The sequence below is a fragment of the Furipterus horrens genome, unplaced genomic scaffold, assembly GCF_987537825.1.
Source record: "Furipterus horrens unplaced genomic scaffold, mFurHor1.1.pri manual_scaffold_8, whole genome shotgun sequence".
In the NCBI taxonomy this organism is placed as follows: Eukaryota; Metazoa; Chordata; class Mammalia; order Chiroptera; family Furipteridae; genus Furipterus; species Furipterus horrens.
The window spans coordinates 14,460,565-14,482,789 of NW_028327178.1; the positions used below are offsets into that span (position 1 = coordinate 14,460,565).

Here is a 22,225-nt window from a genome sequence, read left to right on the forward strand (position 1 = left end):
CATTTGTTCTTCAGAAAAAAAAAACAACTAATAAAACAGTCTTCACATAATAGGCATTCAAACTCACTTATTGAATGAAATGCCTTAGTCAGGAAGCATATACATTTTATATTCATGACATTTAATGAAATTGTTAAAATTTTCACGGGCTGTTTTAAGTGCATGATGGAGCTGAAAGTTTGAAGAATTGTGTTCCCATTCCAGTCAGGTACAATTTTTCCTCGTTTTCTTCAGTTATCAAATGAGAATAAAATATTTGCCTTCACTGTGCTTTTGTTTTCTATGTAAAAACTATTTAATTAAGCATTTAAAATGACAATTTTAGAATCAAGTATAGTATCAGGTTCAGACCATTTCATACTCATTTGAGCAATTTCCTGATATTGGTGGGGAACCCTTAAAAATTTTTTTTTTATAAATTTGAGAACTGAGACACGGAAGAGAAACTCACTGCATCATACCAAATAAGAAACTGGCCTTACAGAAAACATACAATTTCATTTAAATATGTAGTTTGATGTGTTTGGAGGGTGTTAAATCCATTTTTATTAAGTCTTACCTTATAGGTTTCCATATAACCACATAAGCTGGAACAAATTCATTGGTTTCTCACTACCTTTCTCTATCTCTATATTTATTTCTCTGAGTCCAAGTCTCTTTTCTTCATCATTTTTTCTTACTTTTTTTACTTCATCTTTGTTTCTTACCCACCACAGCTGGCTATATATAATGAAGTATTATATCCTGTCATAGGTTGTGAGACCTAGGACCACTAATCCATCTGAGCACTCCCACAATGGAATAACATTTGTTTGAATACATATAAAATGTATCATTATACATTATACATAATACATAACTACTTATACAAACAGGTAGTTATAATTTCGAAGCAAAGTGTCAAAGTGTTTGATGCCACCTCTCTTCTCTCCTCTGTCCTCTTCCATACTTCATGTCATTCATTACCTTCCATGGCCCAATAAACTGTGAAGTACAGGGAAGACCAAGATGACCCCTACCAATAAGGGACTTGGCCCAGTAAGAGGTTTTCAGCTATCAAAAAATTGATTCTGACAATTATGTATATAAATAGATACATAAGGAAGGAAGGACCAATTTCTTTCTTCTTTCTTGGTCAAAAAATAACAGGCAATGGATTCAGGAATACCTGATCTCAAGTCATAGCTCTAACACTGACTAGCTCTGTAACCTTGAGCAACTTGCTTAATCTAAGGGTGTCTCTATTCTAGTATCTGAAAAAAACTTGCCATAAGATAGTGCACTTAAGTACTTCATATATGTAGGTATTTATATTCAGTTACATTCTACAGAGTAATTATTTAGTAAACACTACAGCCTTTCTTCCTCTATTTTATTTTTCTTAATATTAATAAATCTTAAGGAAGATTTTATATTTGAAAGAGCTAAAATGTTGATTTCAAGTGAAACAACAGATTTAATAGCAACTTGATTATTATTCTACTCAATATATATTTATGAATTACTGTGTGTTAACGAATATTATTAGGGAGAAAGCACTGAACAAAATATGAAACCTGTTCTCATAAAATTTTCAGCCTTGTACTATAAGCATTTGATTTTCTCTCATGATTATATGGTAAGGAAATGAGGAAGAAATTGAGATGGCTAAATGTCCAACTTATGCAGCCAGGTGAACTGCAGAGGCGTTTGAAACGGTGGGGGTAAAAATATGCAGACAAATATGATTTTATCTACTTCTTGGCTCATCCTGGTATTTGCCCTCTTGGTTTACCCCTTGATCACCTACACATTCCTGGCCTAGTGCATAGGTCTTTCTCTAAAAAGAGGGTGGTCTAGTGAGTAAAAAATGCAGAAATCTGACTATCCTGCTGCCTCCGAGGACCCACTTTCTGTACGTGATTCCCTATTAAACTCAATCGACAAATGGACTTGTCCAACTTTTTCTTTGGTCTCTTGGCTTCTTCAGTATTTCGGGGCTCCCACTTTGTAAACATGGCCTTTTCACTGAACATTTCCTAGTTCTGCTACTCTGTGGTCATTTGACATTGGGAAAGTTATTTGCTCCAGACAAGGTCCTCATTTCTTCATTTCAAAATGGGATAATTGGAATATATGAACACTTATAATCATGAAGTGCTTGGCAGAATGGCAAGCATATAATAAATGCTTAATTCATTTTGAACCCCTTCATTCTGAAAATGTCAGTCCAGATTCTTAAGCTGCCAGTTTATGATCAAGTAATTTAATTAAAGCACTGGAATTATCAGGGTCTTCTTCATCCTCTTTTTTCTGTTGTTTAATCTTTTTGAAGTACATAAACTCCCAAACTGATGATCTGGTTCCATGCAAAGCACATTAGTAAAGCCTCTTCCTAGAGTGTATTTCGAATTGGAATATTAATAGCTCATTTGTTTCAGTACTTACTGGGCATCAGAAACTTTTCTCAGCACTTAATTATAACAATTCTAAAAAAGAGGTTCTACTCCTACCCTTATGTTATGGGTGAGAAAGTGAGACGCTGGGGGGTTAAATAACTTGCCCAGGCTTCTCCCTCAGAAGCTCAGGTTCTCAGTTCTTAACCACCCTGCCCTACAGCTGTGAGCAGGCAAGGACGCAGGACAACAAAGAAAAGGTATGCATTTAAATGATCACACTGGGAAAAAAACTCGCATTATCCTTTGCACTTTCTCATGAGAAAGAAGAGTGTAGCAACCCTGGGCCTCTGCCTAATGGTCTTCTAGTTTGAATATTTTATTATCCTATTTTTAAAAGTAATTTGATTGAAAGAATCAAAATATGTATGCAATGGAAGTTGTCTTATGGGTTATTAGTGTTTGCTCTTTGTTGAATTGAGTCAAAATATTTCCTGTTGAAAATCGCAACTTGGTCTTCATAGATGAGTTACAGGCTTTAAAGGTAAAAGATATTGCTTCTCATACTTTTACCACACCATTATTAGAAAATGAATTCTTAGGCCCTGGCTGCTGTGGCTCAGTGGGTTGAGTGTCAGCCTGCGAGCCAAGTGTTGCTGGTTCGATTCCCAGTCAGGGCACATGACTAGGTTGCACGTTGGGTCCCCAGTTGGGGGTGCAAGTGAGAGGCAACCACACAGTGATGTCTCTCTCCCTCTCTTTCTCCTTTCCCCTCTCTCTAAAAATAAATAAATAAACAAACAAATTAATTAATTAATAAAAAAAAGAAAATGAATTCTTACTTGAAGGAACTATTATATAACTCTACATAAAATACATGGACAAGGTCTCATTCATACACTGTGATTTCGGCACACTAAATTTTTTGCTTAGATCATTTTTCATTTTTTTTCTCTTGAAAAACAAAATAAAAATTCCTATCAGAGTTGAAAACACATTCTATTGTTTACATTGACTATTTGATGGGATTTATTTAAATAGAAGTGGAGAATTGAGTAGTATGTGATTTATTATATCCTTTAAGAAAAAATATGTTTTTCCACCAAAACTTGTTTTGATGTAGAAAACTTCTATTGTGTTCTTTGTAACTTATTATCAGTTGACTTACCATATGCTTATAAATAAGTTTGTAACATAACAAAATAGTCATCATGTAAACCAATCAAAATCTACAAAAGTACTGAAATAGAACCAATGAAAACTGATCATAACACTAAGAGGAAAATAAGAAGAAAATTAGAATGAGTCCAACTCTGTTTTAAAAAGCCTGGCAGAGTGACAACTGAGCATATAAGATTTGGGGAAGATTTTATGTTCCTCTTCTTCTCCCATATTTGTTAGCTGAAATAAAAATTCTGTTAGCTATTGCACTAAGAGCAATTTCCTAGAGAAAACAAGTCTTCAACTTATATTTGCACCACACTGGGGATTTTCACATTATCTTTTCATTTTGTAAAATCCAGAAGGTGACTCACATAAAGTACAAGTGTCATCTGAACTATAATTCCCATGCTTATCTCTGTATCACAGAATGACTGAATTTCTTTGCTAATTCATAATAGTACTATCCACCTCTTGTATGCAAAAAAAAGAAGAAGAAAAGGAGCGACTCTTACGCGTGTCTAACCCAATGGTTCAAGTTAATTAGACTGTAATGTGCATTTTTAGTTATACAATATTTTCATAATAATCATATGCTATGGAGACTTCTATTAAAAGACTAAAGTGATCATTTAAATGCACAATCCCTGATAGAACTCCATTATATTTTTTCATACTAAATTAACATTACAGGCTTCTAATGGATGCTTTAAGTAGGCATTGATGTTATCAGCAATATTTGGCAAAATAAAATCTGTCACTGTGAAATAGTCATTAAGTTCAATTTCTGTCAGTCAATATTAAGTGTTTTCAGAACCTTAGGAATTAAGTAAGCAGCTGAAGTAAGCTAAGTAAGTAAGTGAGAAACTAAAAACCCAACCAGACAAACCTCCTTCTTATATGTGCCATACAAAAATACATGGTCAGTAGAGGTCTTTTGTGTTTTATAATTGCCAAATGACAGGCTCCTCTGTTAGCTACTTATGCTAAGTAGGCATTCCATTAGGAGGTTGTCCTAATGCTGCCCTAATGAAAAGCAAAAGATCTCTATACTAATTGAAGGGCACATCGTTGTTTATTTATTTATTTTTTTAAATTTTGTTTTATTTGTTTGTTTTTAGAAAGAGGGGAAAGGAGAAAGAGAGGGAGAAGAACATCAGTGTGTGGTTGCCTCTCATGCGGCCCCAACTGGGGACCTGACGTGCAACCCAGGCATGTGCCCTGACTGGGAATTGAACCAGTGACACTTGGTTCGCAGGCTGATGCTCAATCCACTGAGCCACAGCGGCCAGGGTGAAGGGCTCATCTTTCAGGAAGCAACGCAAATCAATTGTGTATGTGTGCCTATCTGTGTGCACGTTAGAAGAATTCCGTGGTCATTGCGGTCAGTGAGGGCAAGAAGAGACATTCAGAAAGGGTCAGGAAGTCAAATGAGATGCTGGGACAGAAAACTGGAACACAAACTGCCATGTGCAGTGTTCTCATGGTAAGCAGCCACAGGCCAAGCAGAGCAACGCTCAACATAAAGCGGAGATACTTACCAGTAATTTTCCCATTGGCTTCCAAGGGAGGCTGCCAGCTCACAATGACGGTGCGAGGCTTTCCTTCCCGGCTAATGACTGTCAGATCCTTGGGAGCAGAGGTTGGGGCTGTGAGAGGAAACAGACAAGGCCTTGTCATTGGATGTGAAAGAAAACAGACATTTATGGGACTTCTAATCATGATGTTGACACTCAGAATCTACCATGCAGTATATCATGTTTATTTCACCATTTATAATTTATCTCAAGTACTTGAGTTAAATAAGCATACACACAAAAATACAGACGTTAATGTATTTTAGTGGAAGTTAAATGACTTCCCAAGGAGTGAACAGAGAAGGGAGAGAGTATGCATGATTATGAAGGAAAAAAATGTAACTGGTATTTTCAAGTGAGCGCTACACTAAAAATGTGAGAAACGTAATAGAACAAACAAATGCACATGTACTTTGTGAGACTGATGGCTACATGTTTCCAAGAGACGTAATTCTGTTATGCTCCAGAGGATTTCTAATTGAAAATGTCACCTAATTCTATATTTCCTTAAAAGCCCCAAATAGTAAATTTAAATGCCGGTCAAAACCTCTGGTTTAGGTAATGTATCAGTTATCCCCTAACAAGGAGGAAAAGAAATATTTGAAAACAGAGGAAGCAAGGAATTTATGAGGGTCTTAGTATCGACCTGACATGAAATCAGATGGCATAAGATCCTGCCTAATTAGAGCTTTCCCCTCACGTTGTTGAAGGGGAGTAGAATTTGTCATCCCCAAAATACGCCTCTTGGTATAATAATTATTTTTGGCTGATGTAACCACATAGAAACTTTGTTTCTTCAATACAACTTTTTCTCCTTTCTTTCCTTTGATTCAAACTGGCCTCTCCCAGCGCCCTGACTCACCATTGCCTCCTTCTCTCTGGCACCTCCTCTCCCTTAAGCATTAAGCCCTCAGGACAAGGAGGTTCTGATCTGCATCAAATACTCTCAGGAACAAAGCCTCTGGGGTGCTGACCATAGAGACAGTTTTGATGAAAGTAGAGATAACACCTAGGCCCCAGTTGTGTCTCGGCTCCAGGCCCAGAGAAGCAGCAAAACCAGATGAGGTGACTTCGTGGCCGACATCAGGATCGGATGCTCCCTACCTTGGTGCCAACCAATCAATAGCGACCACACCCAAAAAGGACACACCTGGAAAGCCGTGAATGTTGGTGAACAGGGATTCTGGTATTGGAATCAATAGCTCAAATGTGTAGAAATGTGAAATGCACACTAGTTTATAATATTTAGAAAAGAATATGACCCTAAGCACTTCAATTATTCCTACTAAGCCAAGCAGAATATCTCTGTTCTGCCCCTCTTCAATCTCATGGGCTCTGCCTGGAGTGATCTTTTAGAAAGTCTTCATTCACTACCCATCTTCTTTGGATTAAGTCTAAATAAATGACAATGAATAATAAATATCATGTCCTGCAGGACTTATACCTTACTTTCTTTTGCAGCCTCACTTCCCCTTGTTGTCCCATGAATACTGTGCTCCAGTCATTCTGAACCATTCGTAAGTGGCTCTGGACTGGACTACATCTTTCTGATACTTGCTTGTGCATTTTTGTACATGCTGTTCCCTTCCTTTGAAAGGCTCTGCAAACGGGTACCTTATGATCTACCCAGGCCATAGCTCAATCATTATTCCTTTTGCTAAACCTCCCCTTATTTCTTCAGGCAGAACTCACACTTGGATAAATTTGTTTGGATTTCAACTTGCCCAAACTTCTATAATTATATTTCTCATGTTCCTTCAGGTTCAACAATTTTTTTTCTCCTCCATTAGATTATAATTCTCCCAAATATATAGGCTATATTATATTTAGCTTTTATCCCAAGCCTCTATGTCAGGATCTAACAATTATAAGTGAACAGTATTGGAAACTCATGATTTAATATCTGTTGACTGGATAAGTTCTGTCCTGTGGTTTGCCTGGGTCTCTTTTCTTCCCGTATTTGATTTTTTAAGTGCATGAATACAAGGAAACAGTCAAGATTTACAAGATTTCCAGCCATGGAAATCGTGCTGGGCATTTGCTATTTTGGACTGTCCAACATCTCATCCCTTCATCCTTTCTTTAGAGAAGCACTCGGCTGTTTTCTTTGGGAATCAGCTCGTGTCCTGTGAACATCGGGGCCTTCCTCCCACTCTTTCTTTAGGTGTGGGACTGTCTCTCTGGGAAACTGACTGTTCGTATGAGGAAGGAAAACACACAGAGTCAAACCACCCTGATGGCAACACCTTGAATGACAGTCCAAAAGTTCTTCCTCTCTAAAGTCTGGGAGTACCTCTGGTCTCTGTCCCTTCCCCAAACCCATTATTTCAGGTGCCTTTTCAGTTATTCTTGTTTTAGTTAACTAGAGTAAAATTAAGTATTAATCGTGGGGGCAGAATGAAGTGTTTTATTTCAAGAATCTGTCTGCCACCCTTGTCTTTATGGTGAGCAATTTCAGCACAAGTGCCTAACAGTGCAGCCCGTAGAGTCTTCATGTTATCGCAGAATTAGAAGCAAACCCTAAAGTCATTTCATTCACTTCATTTCCTTGTCACATTATAAAGCCAGCAGACACTTGTGAATTGCTTCTTGCTTCTCATCATCACCCAGAGATCTCATCCACATGCTATTTACACCTTTGTTCAGATCATTATCTGTTTTGACAATCATCCTTCCTGCTAACTGCATTTCTAAAAGTTAATATCTGTTTTCCAGCAATGGGTCTCTCCATTGGTCTCCCTACAAGGTTAGACAGTTGATGAGAAATCAATAGGGTACATTTATCAAGTCAGATGTCGGTGTGCATTTTATGCTTATAAAAGGTAAAAGTGAATGAATTTGCATGCTGTAAGAGGAAATTACTACTTGTTCTCTTTCACTCAGGGAAGACCGAATGTCTTAGTGCTTTATATTTAACTCCATCCCATTTTAAGTATAAAGAGCAGAGTTTTTACTCTCCCCATAGAACATAACTCATTCATCTTGTCTTAGTCTTCAAAAGAAGATGTGAACTTTGGCATTGAAGAAAGAATTCTAGAAGAAAGAATTAATATATGTAAACATGTATAAGAGAAGCAAAGGAACTGAAATTAAATCAGACAAACTAGAAAACTTCTTATAGGAAATAAAAGTATTCACACTAATCTACAAATACAGTGAACTCTGAGTTAATATGGTAGCCAAAAATAAAAATTAGGACTGCAAGGCCATGGGAGAAATTCTAATAGAAAGAGAACTTCAATTTACTCAGCGAAGAATTTTACTGTCATATTTAAAAACGAGTTTGTATGATATAATACCACAGAATCCTGTATTATTCAGATGCCGGATCCCTGTGAACTATGAATGCCAAGTACACTGCATGTCTGTTAAGGTTATAAACTCAACACTTAACGATCCATAGCAAAAGTGACTGGTAAAATTTACAGTGAATTGCTTCTAGCCTAGATTTGAACTACTTCAAATTGCATGAAGGTTTCCCATTGTGTTCTCTTATTTCCAAAGAATGAACATGACCACCCAGAAACTGCCTTGAATATCTTGCTGAGGTTATTTTGGGTAAGAATCCTACCATTATAATGCAATGTTTTATTGTGTATATAATTTCTCTTCAAAAAGGAAACACCTACCATGACTGTTGATCAATGACACAAATGCATTGAACACAGAGATTTCAATGCATAGATTTCTGCCTTTATGCAAACACATTAAAATAATTTCTATTTCAATTCCCTGAGCTAACGCCCAGATTAAAACCAGATTACTTAATCCACTAGGGATTCAATTTCTTCTTTTCTAAAATGGGGAGTATAATATTAGATATAAAAGTGCTATGAACTATAAAGAATAAGACATCAAAATTTACCATGTTCCAATTTCCACAGGACCTGGGAAACACCATTACCAAATGTCAGAAGCAGAAAATTTGAAGCTAACCTTTTATCACCTACCTGCTTCATACGTGGTGGCATGTGCCGTCATACTCCACGTGCTTGACCTTCTGTTTTTTGTTACCATGACTGAGAACTCATACATCGTGTTTGGTTTGAGGCCTGTTGCTGTGTAACTCAGAGCTGCTGTTTCTTCTGACTATACAAGTGGGAAATAAGCAAACAGAAAACAATGAACTCTATCAACTTGGTAAATCAACACATGTAAAAAGACTACCAAATAAACCAACAAAGAAGGACTATAGAGAGCCAGGACACAGCACTGCCTTTACTTCCTTTCTGTCAATTTGTTTATACTGGCCAACTGTATATTCAAAACAGCATCAACAAAATCAGGTGTTACGTCATTCAAAGGGGCAGCTAGTTGACAAGTTTTCCCAAATGAGGAAACAGCCATGGCGACAAGCCATTCTGTTTCTTTCTGTCAATTTCATCTTTATGTTTCCCTGTACTGATTGCATTTAAATTTACTTGTAATCATCAAAAATTTTGTTTCAGTTTTTAATATTATGCATTTTACATAGATCATTATGACTGTTTTCCACTGTTAATAAAATTAAGTTTGTAGAGTTCTGCTTATGATTTTCACAAAAAGCATTTATGGAACAAACTTTTAATGATCTAAGAATCTGTGTGGCTATTATAAAGAAAATAGACAAAAGCCATGTTGTGTCGCGTGGCTTTCTCTCTGTGCATACTTCACATTAAACACGCACTTAAGTGTGGTCACTGAAGCAGCTGATCGGGGGGGAACAGCAAGTGGAGTAAATATGAAAGCATTACATTAGTGGTAATACTATTTGTCTTCTGAATCCACTTTTTTGTCTTTTAAACAACAGGTTAAAGATATTTTAGTTGCAAAATCAAAATGGTAATGAAGGAAAAAACAGGTTAATCTTCTAGGTTAATTCATATTTTCCATATGATCGGGCAAGTTTAAGACTATTCATACCTCTTATGTATATATCAGTTTGTGATTGGTATTTCAATCTTGATTTTTTTCCAAAGTTAAACATTTACTTTTATACCTATCATGTTTGTTATAGACGTGTGTCTAGAAAACCAAGGAAAGCTCTCTTTTCCCACCTAGGTCATACCCATCTCCTCCCTTATTACTCTAGTGTGGTATATCTTTTTTACTCTATTATAAATCCTTTTTAGATTATAGCTATGAAAATCCTACATTTCATCATAAAACCAAATAATTATTTAACTGTACAAATAACATTTTGATGATGTGGCCATCCATCCTATTAAAGTGATGACATCATAAACATCTATCACAAGCTCTTCTTAAAAACAGCTGTAAAAATGTGTACTCCAACTAAATGAAAAAATACATTGTAGCCACAAGAAGTTGGCATCTCATCAAATAATACATAATATTAGGCAGCTGATATATAACTTCCCATCTTGCCCTCCTTCAGTACCATCCTGAACACCTCAAAGTCTTCAAGATGAAAATAAGGAGAGAGATGGGACCATGAGAAATGTCTCAGCTAGGAAGGAAGGATCACATATCACAAAACTAGTCTCTTTGAGCATAGACGCCCTTGGTATTTGGGAGGCCACTAAGCAATACTGTCCTTGTTTGTGGTCTAGAATGACACACTTGCATTCATTGAGTTTTCTCAGGGACTTCATGGAAAGTTGCTGCTCATCATAAATCATTATCCTAGAAGTACTCCAGGAAATCATAACCAGTCTTTTTGTAAGCATAGAAAACTCAGGTACTACCTATCTGAGACTCAGTTTCCTCCTCTATAAAACAGAGATAAGCATAGCACTGACCTCAGGCCATTATTTAAAATGTGAAATAAGTCAAGTGAAACAGAGCGTTTGGCCCAGAGTAAGTTTAAATCAACATTAGCTGTGATATTTCATGCATTGTTTAATGTGCTATATAATTTTAGGCACGTGTTAAATTCCATTCTGAGTGGTCAGCATCTCAAGGGCAGAGACAGTCTCACACAACTTCGCATCTCCTGTAATACCCATGCTGCATCAGGGAAGCACTAGCCAGTAGTTGAGGAATTAATTTGGAATGGAAATTCATATAAGACATCATATGAAAAATCACGTCAGTAGAAGAGAAATTATAGAGTATTTCTCCATTCAATAAAAAAAAATTGATAGAGTTTTGGATAATCAAAATATGAGTGTCTGGATTATGGCTTGACTGGGGACTAAATGAAGTGTGTAGAGAGGCAGCCCTGTGAGGAGTTCCCTGGACGATGTTATCAGTTCATCCTGAGTTCCAGTTCTAGTTCGATGGAGAATTTTTGTCAAGTTACACAACCTACCGATATCTTCATAAACACATCTACTACATGCATATTTAACGATGAAGAATCTTACTTATTCTTTTTATAGTAAGTGTGAATATCCAAATCACACTGATGATAAAAATGAGACTGAGTGAGTTAAGCGACATGACAGGACACGGTGAAGCCAACTCTCGGACCCAGGTCATGGACTTCATGTGTGTATTTTTTCCCCTCTATCCTGCGTATGCCCTGCCTACCTTATAAAGCTATAATGGAGAATAAGATGAAACAGTAGCTATGACAATGGTTTGAAAAGTCCCATATGCAAAACCAAGGAATTATATTACTATTATTTATAAAATTTAAATGTATTGCATGTCTTTCTGGAGGACCAGATATGTTCTCCATTTATCCTTGCTATCACATTACCCAACTCTTTCTTTTTAACTCTTTTTCTCAGGGTGTGGATGTAGACTGTATGAGAAAGGGGATTGAGTGTTAGCAACTGCAAGACTTGGGTCAGGGAAGATGATGGGGAGAGAAACAGTTAAATTTTTAAAAAAATTTCAAACTTCAATCCATGAGAGAAATCGGCTTCTTCTTACAGAGGATAGCTGTTGGGTTGTACCTCACTTTCCAGATATTCTTTGTGAGACTCAGTAATTCTCTGTCTGCTGTGTTAACTATTCAACTGAAATAAATTGCCTCACTCAAGAAATCTTGGAACTCAAACTATTCTGCAGAGAACAACCATTGTCCTTCAGAACACTTCACATACTGGCAAAGTACCTATGGCCTTTTCATGAAATGAATGTAACAAAGTATAGCAATTATGGACAGAAAAATTTTAAAGGGGTAATTTTAAAGTGAATTTAGAAGTGGGCAATATGTATATAAAGAGATTTAAAAATGCTTTCATATGTTTCATTGCCTTATCTGATAATGGTATCCTTATTTATAGTTCTATTGACTCTTAAATCTAATACTATAAAGAGATGGCTAGGATACTTACAACAATATCTTATATTAGTGGCATTGTTTGGACTTGTCTGGGTAGTTTTTCCAAATACCTGACCTAGCATGGTGGCGATACCAAAGAAAACTGTTTAAAAAACAATTTTGACTAAAAACTTATTTACAATGAAATGTGAATTATGTGCCACTTAAAAGTTAAAATTGACTGGAAGAAAATTGAGCTTGGCTACATGAAGAAAGGCTGACTTATAAAACTATTGGTGGGATTTTGCTTTATCTCCGGGGTCTTTACAATCAGGAATGCTGGTTGGAGGCTAGATGGAAAGGACATCGGATAAAGTATCAGGACTTCCACATCTTCCCTGAGAGTGACCATAGCAGAGTGGTAAAAAAGAAGGGACATAAGAAACTGGAGTATCAGAGTTGAGTTCATGTTTACTTGGTTGTTGGTAACATTTATTCTCTTGTTTTCAAAGCTGCCTTATTCATCCCAAATTACCATCTTATATGCCTTACATTTTAAATGTGTTTTTGTCTATTATCTCACTTCAATAGCTTATGAACTCTTTGGAGTTTATCTATGGAACCAAGTGTATTACTCATTCCATAATTATAAACAGTATGTTAAGTAACAACAGCTAAACAATGTTTAATTGCACAGTTCTAGGGACGTAGTTGGTGGTAGATAATCACCTGTTGATCTCATCTTTGACTGCACTTGAGTATTTGTATATACTTACATTGTGGCAGGCTTAGGTGGTAACAAAATTGTCCTAGTATATAATGATTTGTTGCAATTCCCATGGCTGGCTGATAGAGACTCGATAGTATTAAGGACAATGTCTCCAATATGTATCTCTAAGGAGGTCTTAGGGGGTTTGTGAGATGACTGAGTGATAGGACAGGAATAAGGGACCTTGCCTGGTTTATATTAGTTAAAGGTAAGTGTACATTGTGGGTTTTCTTTATTTTATGAGGGTGTCTCAAGGCTAACCATAGGAAGTAGATGGTAATGGCTTAGAGTGTTTTCTAAGGACGTTATAAAAATCTTCCAGTTATGGATTCCCAGTAAGATTCACTGGAAGGTAGTTAAGTCCTCAGTACCATTAACAGGGTTGCCTTTGGTGTCAATCCGGATTCTAAATGAAAAAAAAAAAAAAGATACCAAAAATCCATCTAGATAATTAATGTAGAGCCCTGGTATTTTCAAAGGAAAATGGCATTCCTTTGTACAGAATTATTTATCTACCAGTTTCTACAAACTCAGCATCTGGTAGAATTTAAATACCATTTTGCATCTCTTGATGTTTTTCCACCTTGCCTTAGCATTGTTTCCTAAGACACAATTGTTCCTGAGCTAATTTTAGCTACTGAGTTATTAAAATGCTTTGTTTTTCCACTTAGTGTCAGTGCAGCAAAATGTTTCATGACAGTCCAGGAAGCATATAAAACAATGTATTAAACAAATGACAGTTCATTTAAAATTTCATACTACCAATTAGAACTTCACCTTGTATTTTGCATTTGCAGAAAAGCTGGTCCTCCACCGGACAGTGTAAAGTCGCACTTCAGACGTTTTTTGGTTCTTAGGGACAGAGTTGTCTGCCCAGCTGACCCTCACGGAATCCTGGGTAAGTGCCACAGCCTGTACACCTACTGGTGGGAGCATGGGGGTGGAGACATCTGGGACCGAGGTAGGGAAATCATCAAGCAAAGGATAATAATCAACTGGGTCAGTGGGGTCTGGGTTTAAAAACCCATCAAATGAAACAAACAAATACATATGTAAATAAAAGAGTTAAAAAATAAATACCAGTGGTAACACATCACAATGAGTTAAATGCATGGCAATAATGATGAAAGGGAACATGAGAAGAACAGAAAAAAAACAATTAATTCAATCGGAAAACTCATCAGAAACAGCATTGTTATATTACGAAAATAACTATTTTCTCTAAATTACTCATTTCCTTCAGGTGGTTTTTATAAATTTGGATGTCACTTCTAGTTATAATTTTAAAAGTCTATTTCTTCTTCTAATGCTGCACATTACTTCTTCAAAGATCTAGTATAGAAAGTATCAGATTTATAACTATACAGAAAATTTTAAATAACAAGAGAAAAAGGAGTGCCTAGTTTATTTCCTCCTACAGAAAAAATCAATGCCTGTTGTTTCGCTGAAGGTGTGCATTTGTTTGTTTCCTTCACCTCTAACTTGATTTCGTTTCTCCAATGTTTTTATTACTGCTTAGCTTATATCTTTATAAATACTGTTTGGGCAAGAAACAAACAAGAAATAAGTCCAAATGGCCCTGAGGGCTACAACGATCTGTCTATGCTATGATTACACAAAACCAGACTGACCAAGTCCATGGTCCACATGGTTCACTGCTAAGTCCGATCATTAGATTTCACATAGCACTGGGGTAACAGGTGTCCTTAGACTGAAATCCTTAGAGAAAGTGTAGAAATGTACCGTTTACCCACATTCTCACAGAATCAAATAAGTTTTTAGTCTTTTAAAGCATTTCTATCTTCGACAGTCCTTGTTCTAAAACTTTCCATGGAAAGACTTTCTGTTATTGGGTGAGAAGGCAGAATGAACTACCATGTGTGCGCTGAGGTGCACAGATCCTTTGGTCAATAATATGAGAATTTGCAGAATGATGTGTGTAGTTTTATAAAATTCTCTAGATAAACCTTGTACTTATTTTTTATGCTGAGTATATCAGAATCAGAGGAACTTATTTTGCAGTCATAGTTAAGAGTCCAATTTTGAGCCTTTTTAAAAATAACTAAGACGTTTGAATTTTTAATATTTTACCTTTCAATCATATAATGTATATTCTCACTAACAAAAACAAAAACAACAAAAAACAAGATGAGCTCTCAGGCTGGACATATGATGCCACTCAGGGAGACAAGACCTACGGGAATGTGAAGTCCCTGCAGCAGCGCACGTACAGAATTTGTGTTTTTAAACAGTCTAGTTCCAAGCACAGCAGCAGCTACTGGCTGGTCTTGATGATTACTTAGTCCAATGCATTTCAAACGCGTAGCTCCTACCCATCCCCATGTTTTCCAATGAATTATTTAGTAGTTTACTGGGCTGTGATCTTTGGAGCAAAATAGAAAAGCCAAAAGCAAAAACGACAAAAGGAAAGGAAAAAGAAAAGAGAAAGAGAGAAAGAAAAATGCGGGTTTAAAATTTAATGACGGAGCCCGGACTTTCTGTAGTTCCTTTGCTGTGTCTTTTGGTTAAGGGCTCCTTAAAAGCCAAATGGATTCATGAAATGATGGAGAAGGAACTGAAGACACTGAAGCCTCCAGGAGGGTCCCAATCAGTCACCAGGTTGGTGCACCAGTGCAAGGTGTTGTTACCAAACTGCGGTGGGTGCTGGCTCACTTCGGTTCTCTCCATTCTTAGCCGACTATCCAAGAAGGACGCTCTATACACACAGGAGGCCCACTCTGAATGACAGACTTCATTTGGACTGTGCTCTATTAACAATTTACCCTATTTGTTTCTTTACTTAATCGAATTTTGTTGGTAAACCTACATGAACTGGGTAGCCTTTCGCAGGCACCATATATAAGGTTTTGAAAATTAGTGATTCTAGTTCAAGAAATCTTAATACTAAATTCTGTGATTTCTGAGGGTTAGAACAGTATATTTTTCATGAATTTTTTGGCTGAGTTTTTTGAAGCCTCAGTCCCAGAATGCATCCCTCAAGTTCTAAGTAATGCTGCTGTTTGATTTGATTATCTATGAATTTATGTAATTCAAAATTTTCTGCCCTTGGACAAATTTTTCCTGACTATTTTAGGGATTTTTTTTCAAGGATGGCTTGTCATTCTACTTGCTATCTCCTTTACAGCTGCATTGTCTAATACAATAGCCACTAGCTACAGGAACAATTTAAATTTAAATTAATTAAAATTAAATACAATTTAAAATTCACTTCTGTTACACTAGCCAATTGCAAGTGCATAGTGATCTCATGAGCTTCGGGCCTACCATATTGGATGGTATAGATATAGAACTTTTCCAACAGAGCAGAATATTATAGTGGATAGCAAGTACTGCTCTAAATTCATATATGCTAAATATATTGCAAATTATCTTTTTCTCTCAGGATACAAACTGAGTAGTTGAATTAAAACAGCTAAACAACTTCGGTTTAAAAAAAAAATTCCTGGGTGCCTTATATGCCATTTATTTTCATTGGTTATATTCAAAAAACTAAAATGTAAGTTAAACAATTTAAAAAGACAAAATATAGCCTCAAACTTTTGCTAAGAAGAGAAACCTATTCAATTTCTAATAGATGTTTTGGTAAGAGCCCATGAATTTTTCAGGCATTATATTTACATTCAAATAGAGCTTGTAAAAAAAAAAAATAACACAATTTGACATCTGGGTTGTACTTCATTTAGACTTCGATAAAATAGTGGAGAATAAACGAAGTCAAATAACACACCCCATTATTCCCCTGCCCTCTTCCCGCCTCCAGGCTCGACTGTCCTGTCCTTACAACAATAAGAAATAGAAGACTTCACAGGTAAAATGAAACCTGCCCCGCCCACCTGACCTTGTACCACTTACTTCAGCTCTCATACTGATACGTTCAGATGAGATGGGACTCCAGAGCATGCTGACAGCTATGAGCACATGCATGGGAAGAACACCAGAGCCTGTTACTACTCTGGCCTGAAGCATTTATTGCCTCTTTTTTACTTCCTTTGCACTGACCTCTTCCAAGACTGCTCATGGGAATACGCCACAGAAGCTCAGAGACAAAGAATGCCGTGTATGTGGCACCGTGGCACATTTATTGATAGAGTTTCTCCCAGGATCTTAACCTTTGATTCTGTTTACTTGGCCTTTATTCTCCATGACGTGTGGAAACACAGTAAGTCTGCCACATCCAGGACAAGTGTAGGCTCTTCTTTCGGAAAGGGCTGGTTTTACCCATTCCTCTTCAACCCCCTACTGGCTTTTGTTCGAGAAGAAAATTGCTCACGCAATTTCCAACTTTTGATAGCATTTCGTTTCTCAGATCCATTATGATTAGAGTCATATCAGGGGGAAAATGTCTTGTTGATCACTGGGAATACTATAAGCTGAGAATTAAGGACTGACAACAAATGTTAAGGAAAACAAAGTTAATAATCCCTGAAATGGTTCCTTCTGAGCAATTTCTCTTCAGTTTATATGAACTCTGCTACCTCTATGACTACTACTTGCTGCTCAAAAATTTATTTTTTGGTCACTTAAGTGACTCTCCTTTGTGGGCTTTAGTTGTGGTAAATAATAATAATAACAATAAGAAGAATTTAAAAAGATTGGCCATAGTACAAGTTTGTGTGGACTGATCACAAGCTCAAAGCCACCACATCAGTGTCTTTTCCCCCAGGTAGGAAGAAATTGACTCACTACATGAAAATTATGGGAAGCCCAGGTACAGCCAAAGTGGGCTGCTCTCTCTCAAAGTACCTGCTGCACACAGAACAAGAGAACAAGGGGAAGTCAAAATCCCAGACACCCACCCATCAGGTTCTCTTGTATTTTATACTGCAGACCTCTATTGCCCTATATCTCTATATTTAGAAATAATACATTTATTAGTAATGTTTTACAAAGTAGTAATGCTTCAAGAAATGCCAATAACTCAATCCTGCTATTTCTGAATTTTAGAATAGCATATTTTCATGATTTGTTGAGTCTTTTGGAGTCTCAGTTCCAGGATGCATCCCTCAACTTTCAGGTAATGCTGTTTGTTGGCATTTTTCTATGAACTTATATAATTCAAAAATACTTCTTATTGACTCTTTTTGTGGAGTCATGAGCCTCTTTGAAAACATATTGAAAGAGATATACTGTTTCCCAGATAATTGCATACATTAACATACACTCCAAGATTCACATACCACTTGAGGCAGAGTATAGACCTTGAAACCCAAGGCCAAAAAGTCAAGGAGACTCTGGAATAACAACTGCGCCTTACTAGAAAGTCTGGGATCAAAAAAGTGACATTATGCTCTGGAAACAATCCTATAACAGCTGTGTATTCTCCAAAGGGTCTATGAATGGAGCTTGTGTGTGTGGAATCAGACTATACAAAGCTCACATAAATTGAGGTGACAGCAGAAGTGACAGGACTCTGCTATTTATTTTATGTTCCTTTAGCCCTACTTACTTGTCATACCTTCATACTCAGGTGTTCAGTAATTTTCCATGTTCTTTGGCACTCACTATAAAATCTTGCCCTTTGATCCTTTATTCTCATTAAGGTAAAAATAGCTGGTAATTCAACCAAGGCCTGAGAGTTGTGGATTTTGAGAGATGGTTGGGATCAAGCTCTTCATTAAAGAGATGAAAATCTTGGATTTTGCTTTCAGATTTCAGACATAAGACTATTGGGGGTGGTCATGTGACTTTCCAGCAGAATCCCTAGAGGTCACAGCCCAGGAAGCAGCCAATCCTTTTAATGTCTGGAGGCCCCAGACACTATTGGGTAACCTGTAGGCCCAACTCAGGAAGAAGCCACGTGTGTGACTTGGCCCAGTCCAATCCAGTCCCAGGAAGCAGTTCATCTTTGACATATTAGCTTGAAGGACCTTCTAGAGAGAAGCAAGTGTCCGTTCAGATGTTTGGCAGCCTTTGTGCAGAGACCCTCTTGCCAAAATTGCATTGATTTCAGACAAGCTGCTCAGGAGAATGAAGGGTGATACCAGGGCCCCAAAATATGAGGCTTACAGATGCAGAGCTGTCATTTTCTCTCTTCTCCAAGTTGCCTCATATACACACGTAAGGCTCGGAACATGACTACGTACGTTTTTTGGGGTTTTATTTTTTGCTGTAACTCAAACACTGACTACTTGTCACAACAGGATTGACTACCTTAGCTTACCTGTTATAGATCTGGTGGTGGCACTTTCATAAAGAGGAACACCTTCTCCTGCGTTATTGAAAGCTTTTAAGGAGATTACATAATGGGAACTTGACTCTGGAGGAAAAAAAAAACAGAAGGAATATGAACATGTTGATTTATTTAGTGTGCTGAAATACTCAGGATAAATCAAATGTAATGTAATCTATGAAGCAAATTGTGGATTACAAATGAGTGAGTGATTCTGGGAAGAAGGTGGCAGTGGTGGCAATATACCATTTTAGAGCTTCCTGAACTTCCACATTAAAAAAAAAAAAAAAAAAAGACTGAATGCATAGATGGAAAAGCAAAAGCATTTGATCATTTTCAACAAAACCAGGTGCTGAGGTATACTCTCAAACTCTAAAACACAAGTGGGGAACAGAAAAATCAGCAACGACCTTAGGCTGTGTGTGTTATTAGCTTCTGTGCGAGAGAAAGTGGAGCGAAGCATCAAACCTGAAAACACGAGAATTCTATCACGATCAGGTGACGCTATAAAGCGCAGGAGATCGGCTTGAGGTCAGTAAATATAATTCCCAAGATTAACCCACAAAGTCTCCTTTCCAGGCTAGGCTAACAGTGAGGACAAGTGACTGGAAATAGATTTAAAATTTGAACAGGACATTCGTCGGCAGCCGTCCGTCTCGAGAGTCGATGGTGTAGCTTCTTAAGAGTCTATCTGCACCGCCGAGAATGGCTGTGCAGTCCGACTCGGGAGTGACACGGTATCTGTCTCCTCCCGTGTTGAATCGACATCTTGTGATGACGCTGGAGTGTCCTCTCCAGTGGAGCTGAAGCTACAGAGCCTGGGCAGGGTGATATGGAGGGTCTGCTGTTGCCCATGCAGCAGACCCCCCCTCTCTTCGCAGCTGAAGGATCCAAGGGAAAGACGGAGTCAATACAGCTTGGCTTCAGGTGCGCCGCAGGAGTTGCCGGTGTTGACTACAACGTCAAACCGCCTTAGGGACAGAAGCAATAGAAATAAAGGGAAGGGAAAATCCAGATAAAAGTAGAAGAGAGGAACTGTCCCAAAACCTGGGGAAAAGAGGTGCATAATTTTTAGTGCGTATCAGGGGGTTGGCCAACTTCTCTATCAAGGGCCAACATGGTAAATATTTTAGCTTTGTAGACCACTCTGCCTCACTCACACATATGCGTTTGTTTTGTTTGTTTACAATACTTCCAATATATGAAAAGCATTCTCAGTTCAGTGGGGCCCAAACAAGGACAGGGCCGGATTTGACCCACAGACTCCAGTGTGCTCAGACGCAGCACGTAGGCCTAACAACAGTGACGGGAGAGGGGCTCTGTGTCATTAGGAAAGCTACGTGAACTTGTGGGAGTGCAGGGAAAGAAAGCAACAAAAATCTGTTCAGGTTGAATTTTTTACAAAATAAAATAAGAAGAGGATCATTCTTGCAGACAAGTACACACACACAACACACATGAAAATATAAAAAAGCACACAAAAAATAGATAAAACCTGCAATTTACTATTTAAAAATGAGCTAAACAACATCAAGAAAATAAAATGCCAAATATGCAAGAGCAACTTAAATCAAAATTAGGAAAAAACTCAGAAATGAATTGTCCTTACTCAAGAATTACATAGAAGTAAAAAAAAATAAATAAATAAAATAAAATAAAGAAATAAGAGGATACCTAGGTGAATGAATAAATAAAACAAGAAGGAAAAAACAGAAATTAAGAAAAAATAAAAAAGAATTCAGGAAAAATTGACAAATATTAGAGAAGACCTAACATACGAGTAATAGTTGTCCTTGAGAAAGGAAACCAAAGAAACAAAACAAAACAAAAAACATACTAAAAAAGTGTAATTGAAGAATGTTTTGTTTAGTTAAACAAATCTTTTAGGTATCAGAACAGAAATAATCCATGCTTTATAAGGGAGAAAATTATATAATCATCAGACTTTGTGACGGCAACACTTTATGCCAAAAAAAATTGAAGTAATTTATTTGAGATATTCAAGGTAAGAAAATGTGATTCAGCATTCTATAGTCAACAAAGGTTAACTTTAAATAAAAAGGGCACACCCAAACCATTACCAACTTGCAAGTAATCAAGGATAGTGTTCTCCTGGTCCGGAGAACTACTAGAATATAAGCTTTAGACATTTGAAATAACCAGGGGAGATATTGAGCTAACTAGTAAACAATAAATTTAATGAACAAAGACTAAGTGAGGGTTGAAAGGGAGAGATTTTATTTTGAAAGATTTCACTCTGATTTTGAAGATATATTGTAACCATAGACAAAATTAAGGGACAACAGAGACAGCATATGCGAAAATGTTTCAATAATTATTATCTGTCATAATACTGTTATTGTTGTTGCAGGAGTCCTTCTCTATATCATGGTTCACTTACCGCGGCCTCACTGTATTGCAGGATTAAAAAAATATTATATTTAATTATTTATCGCGGATTTTTCGCTATATCGCGGGATTTTGTGGTACTGTATACGTATGTTGTTGAAGTTACGTAGGTTTAAGAGTGTAGAATATGTTTAAGAACAAAAGTAGTGTTTATAAAAGTGTGGAAAAGGTTAATAAGGGGGTGGGAAAGTTTAATAAGGAACTGGGAATGGTTTATAAGTGTGTGGGAAGGGTTTATAAAGCCTTAAAAATATATAAATACTAAAATAAATGTAAGGTTCCTACTTCGCGGATTTTCACCTACTACAGGGGGGTCTAGAATGTAATACCCATGATAAGTGAGGGAATGCAGTATTCAGATACTAATGTAATATGGGATAAAGTAAATGAGTAATCTTAAAAAAAAATTCTAATTCTACCATCCCCTGTGTCCTTGAGAACTAGGGTCTTGATGTGGACAAAAAAAAAAAAAAACAAAAAAAAAAAAAAAAAAAAAACAAAAAGTTTAAGTAAAGTATTATGTTCCCAAAATTTAATTAGAAAAAAACATTTTAAACACAAAAAGGTATTACTTTTGTTCTGGTTCTA

At 36.8% G+C, this 22,225-nt stretch overlaps 1 protein-coding gene across 2 annotated transcripts in view; it reads right to left on the bottom strand.

The window, feature by feature from the left end:
• DCC (DCC netrin 1 receptor) overlaps positions 1 to 22,225 on the bottom strand; it is a 1,006,514-nt gene that overhangs the window by 91,579 nt on the left and 892,710 nt on the right. For both annotated transcript variants that reach the window (XM_090285089.1, XM_090285088.1), the window contains exons 16-19: positions 19,220 to 19,315; positions 13,816 to 14,048; positions 9,064 to 9,202; positions 5,078 to 5,185 (exon numbers count right to left, since the gene is read on the bottom strand). In XM_090285089.1, the coding sequence (XP_090141215.1) occupies positions 5,078 to 5,185; positions 9,064 to 9,202; positions 13,816 to 14,048; positions 19,220 to 19,315 (576 nt within the window). The remainder of the gene's footprint in view (positions 1 to 5,077; positions 5,186 to 9,063; positions 9,203 to 13,815; positions 14,049 to 19,219; positions 19,316 to 22,225) is intronic.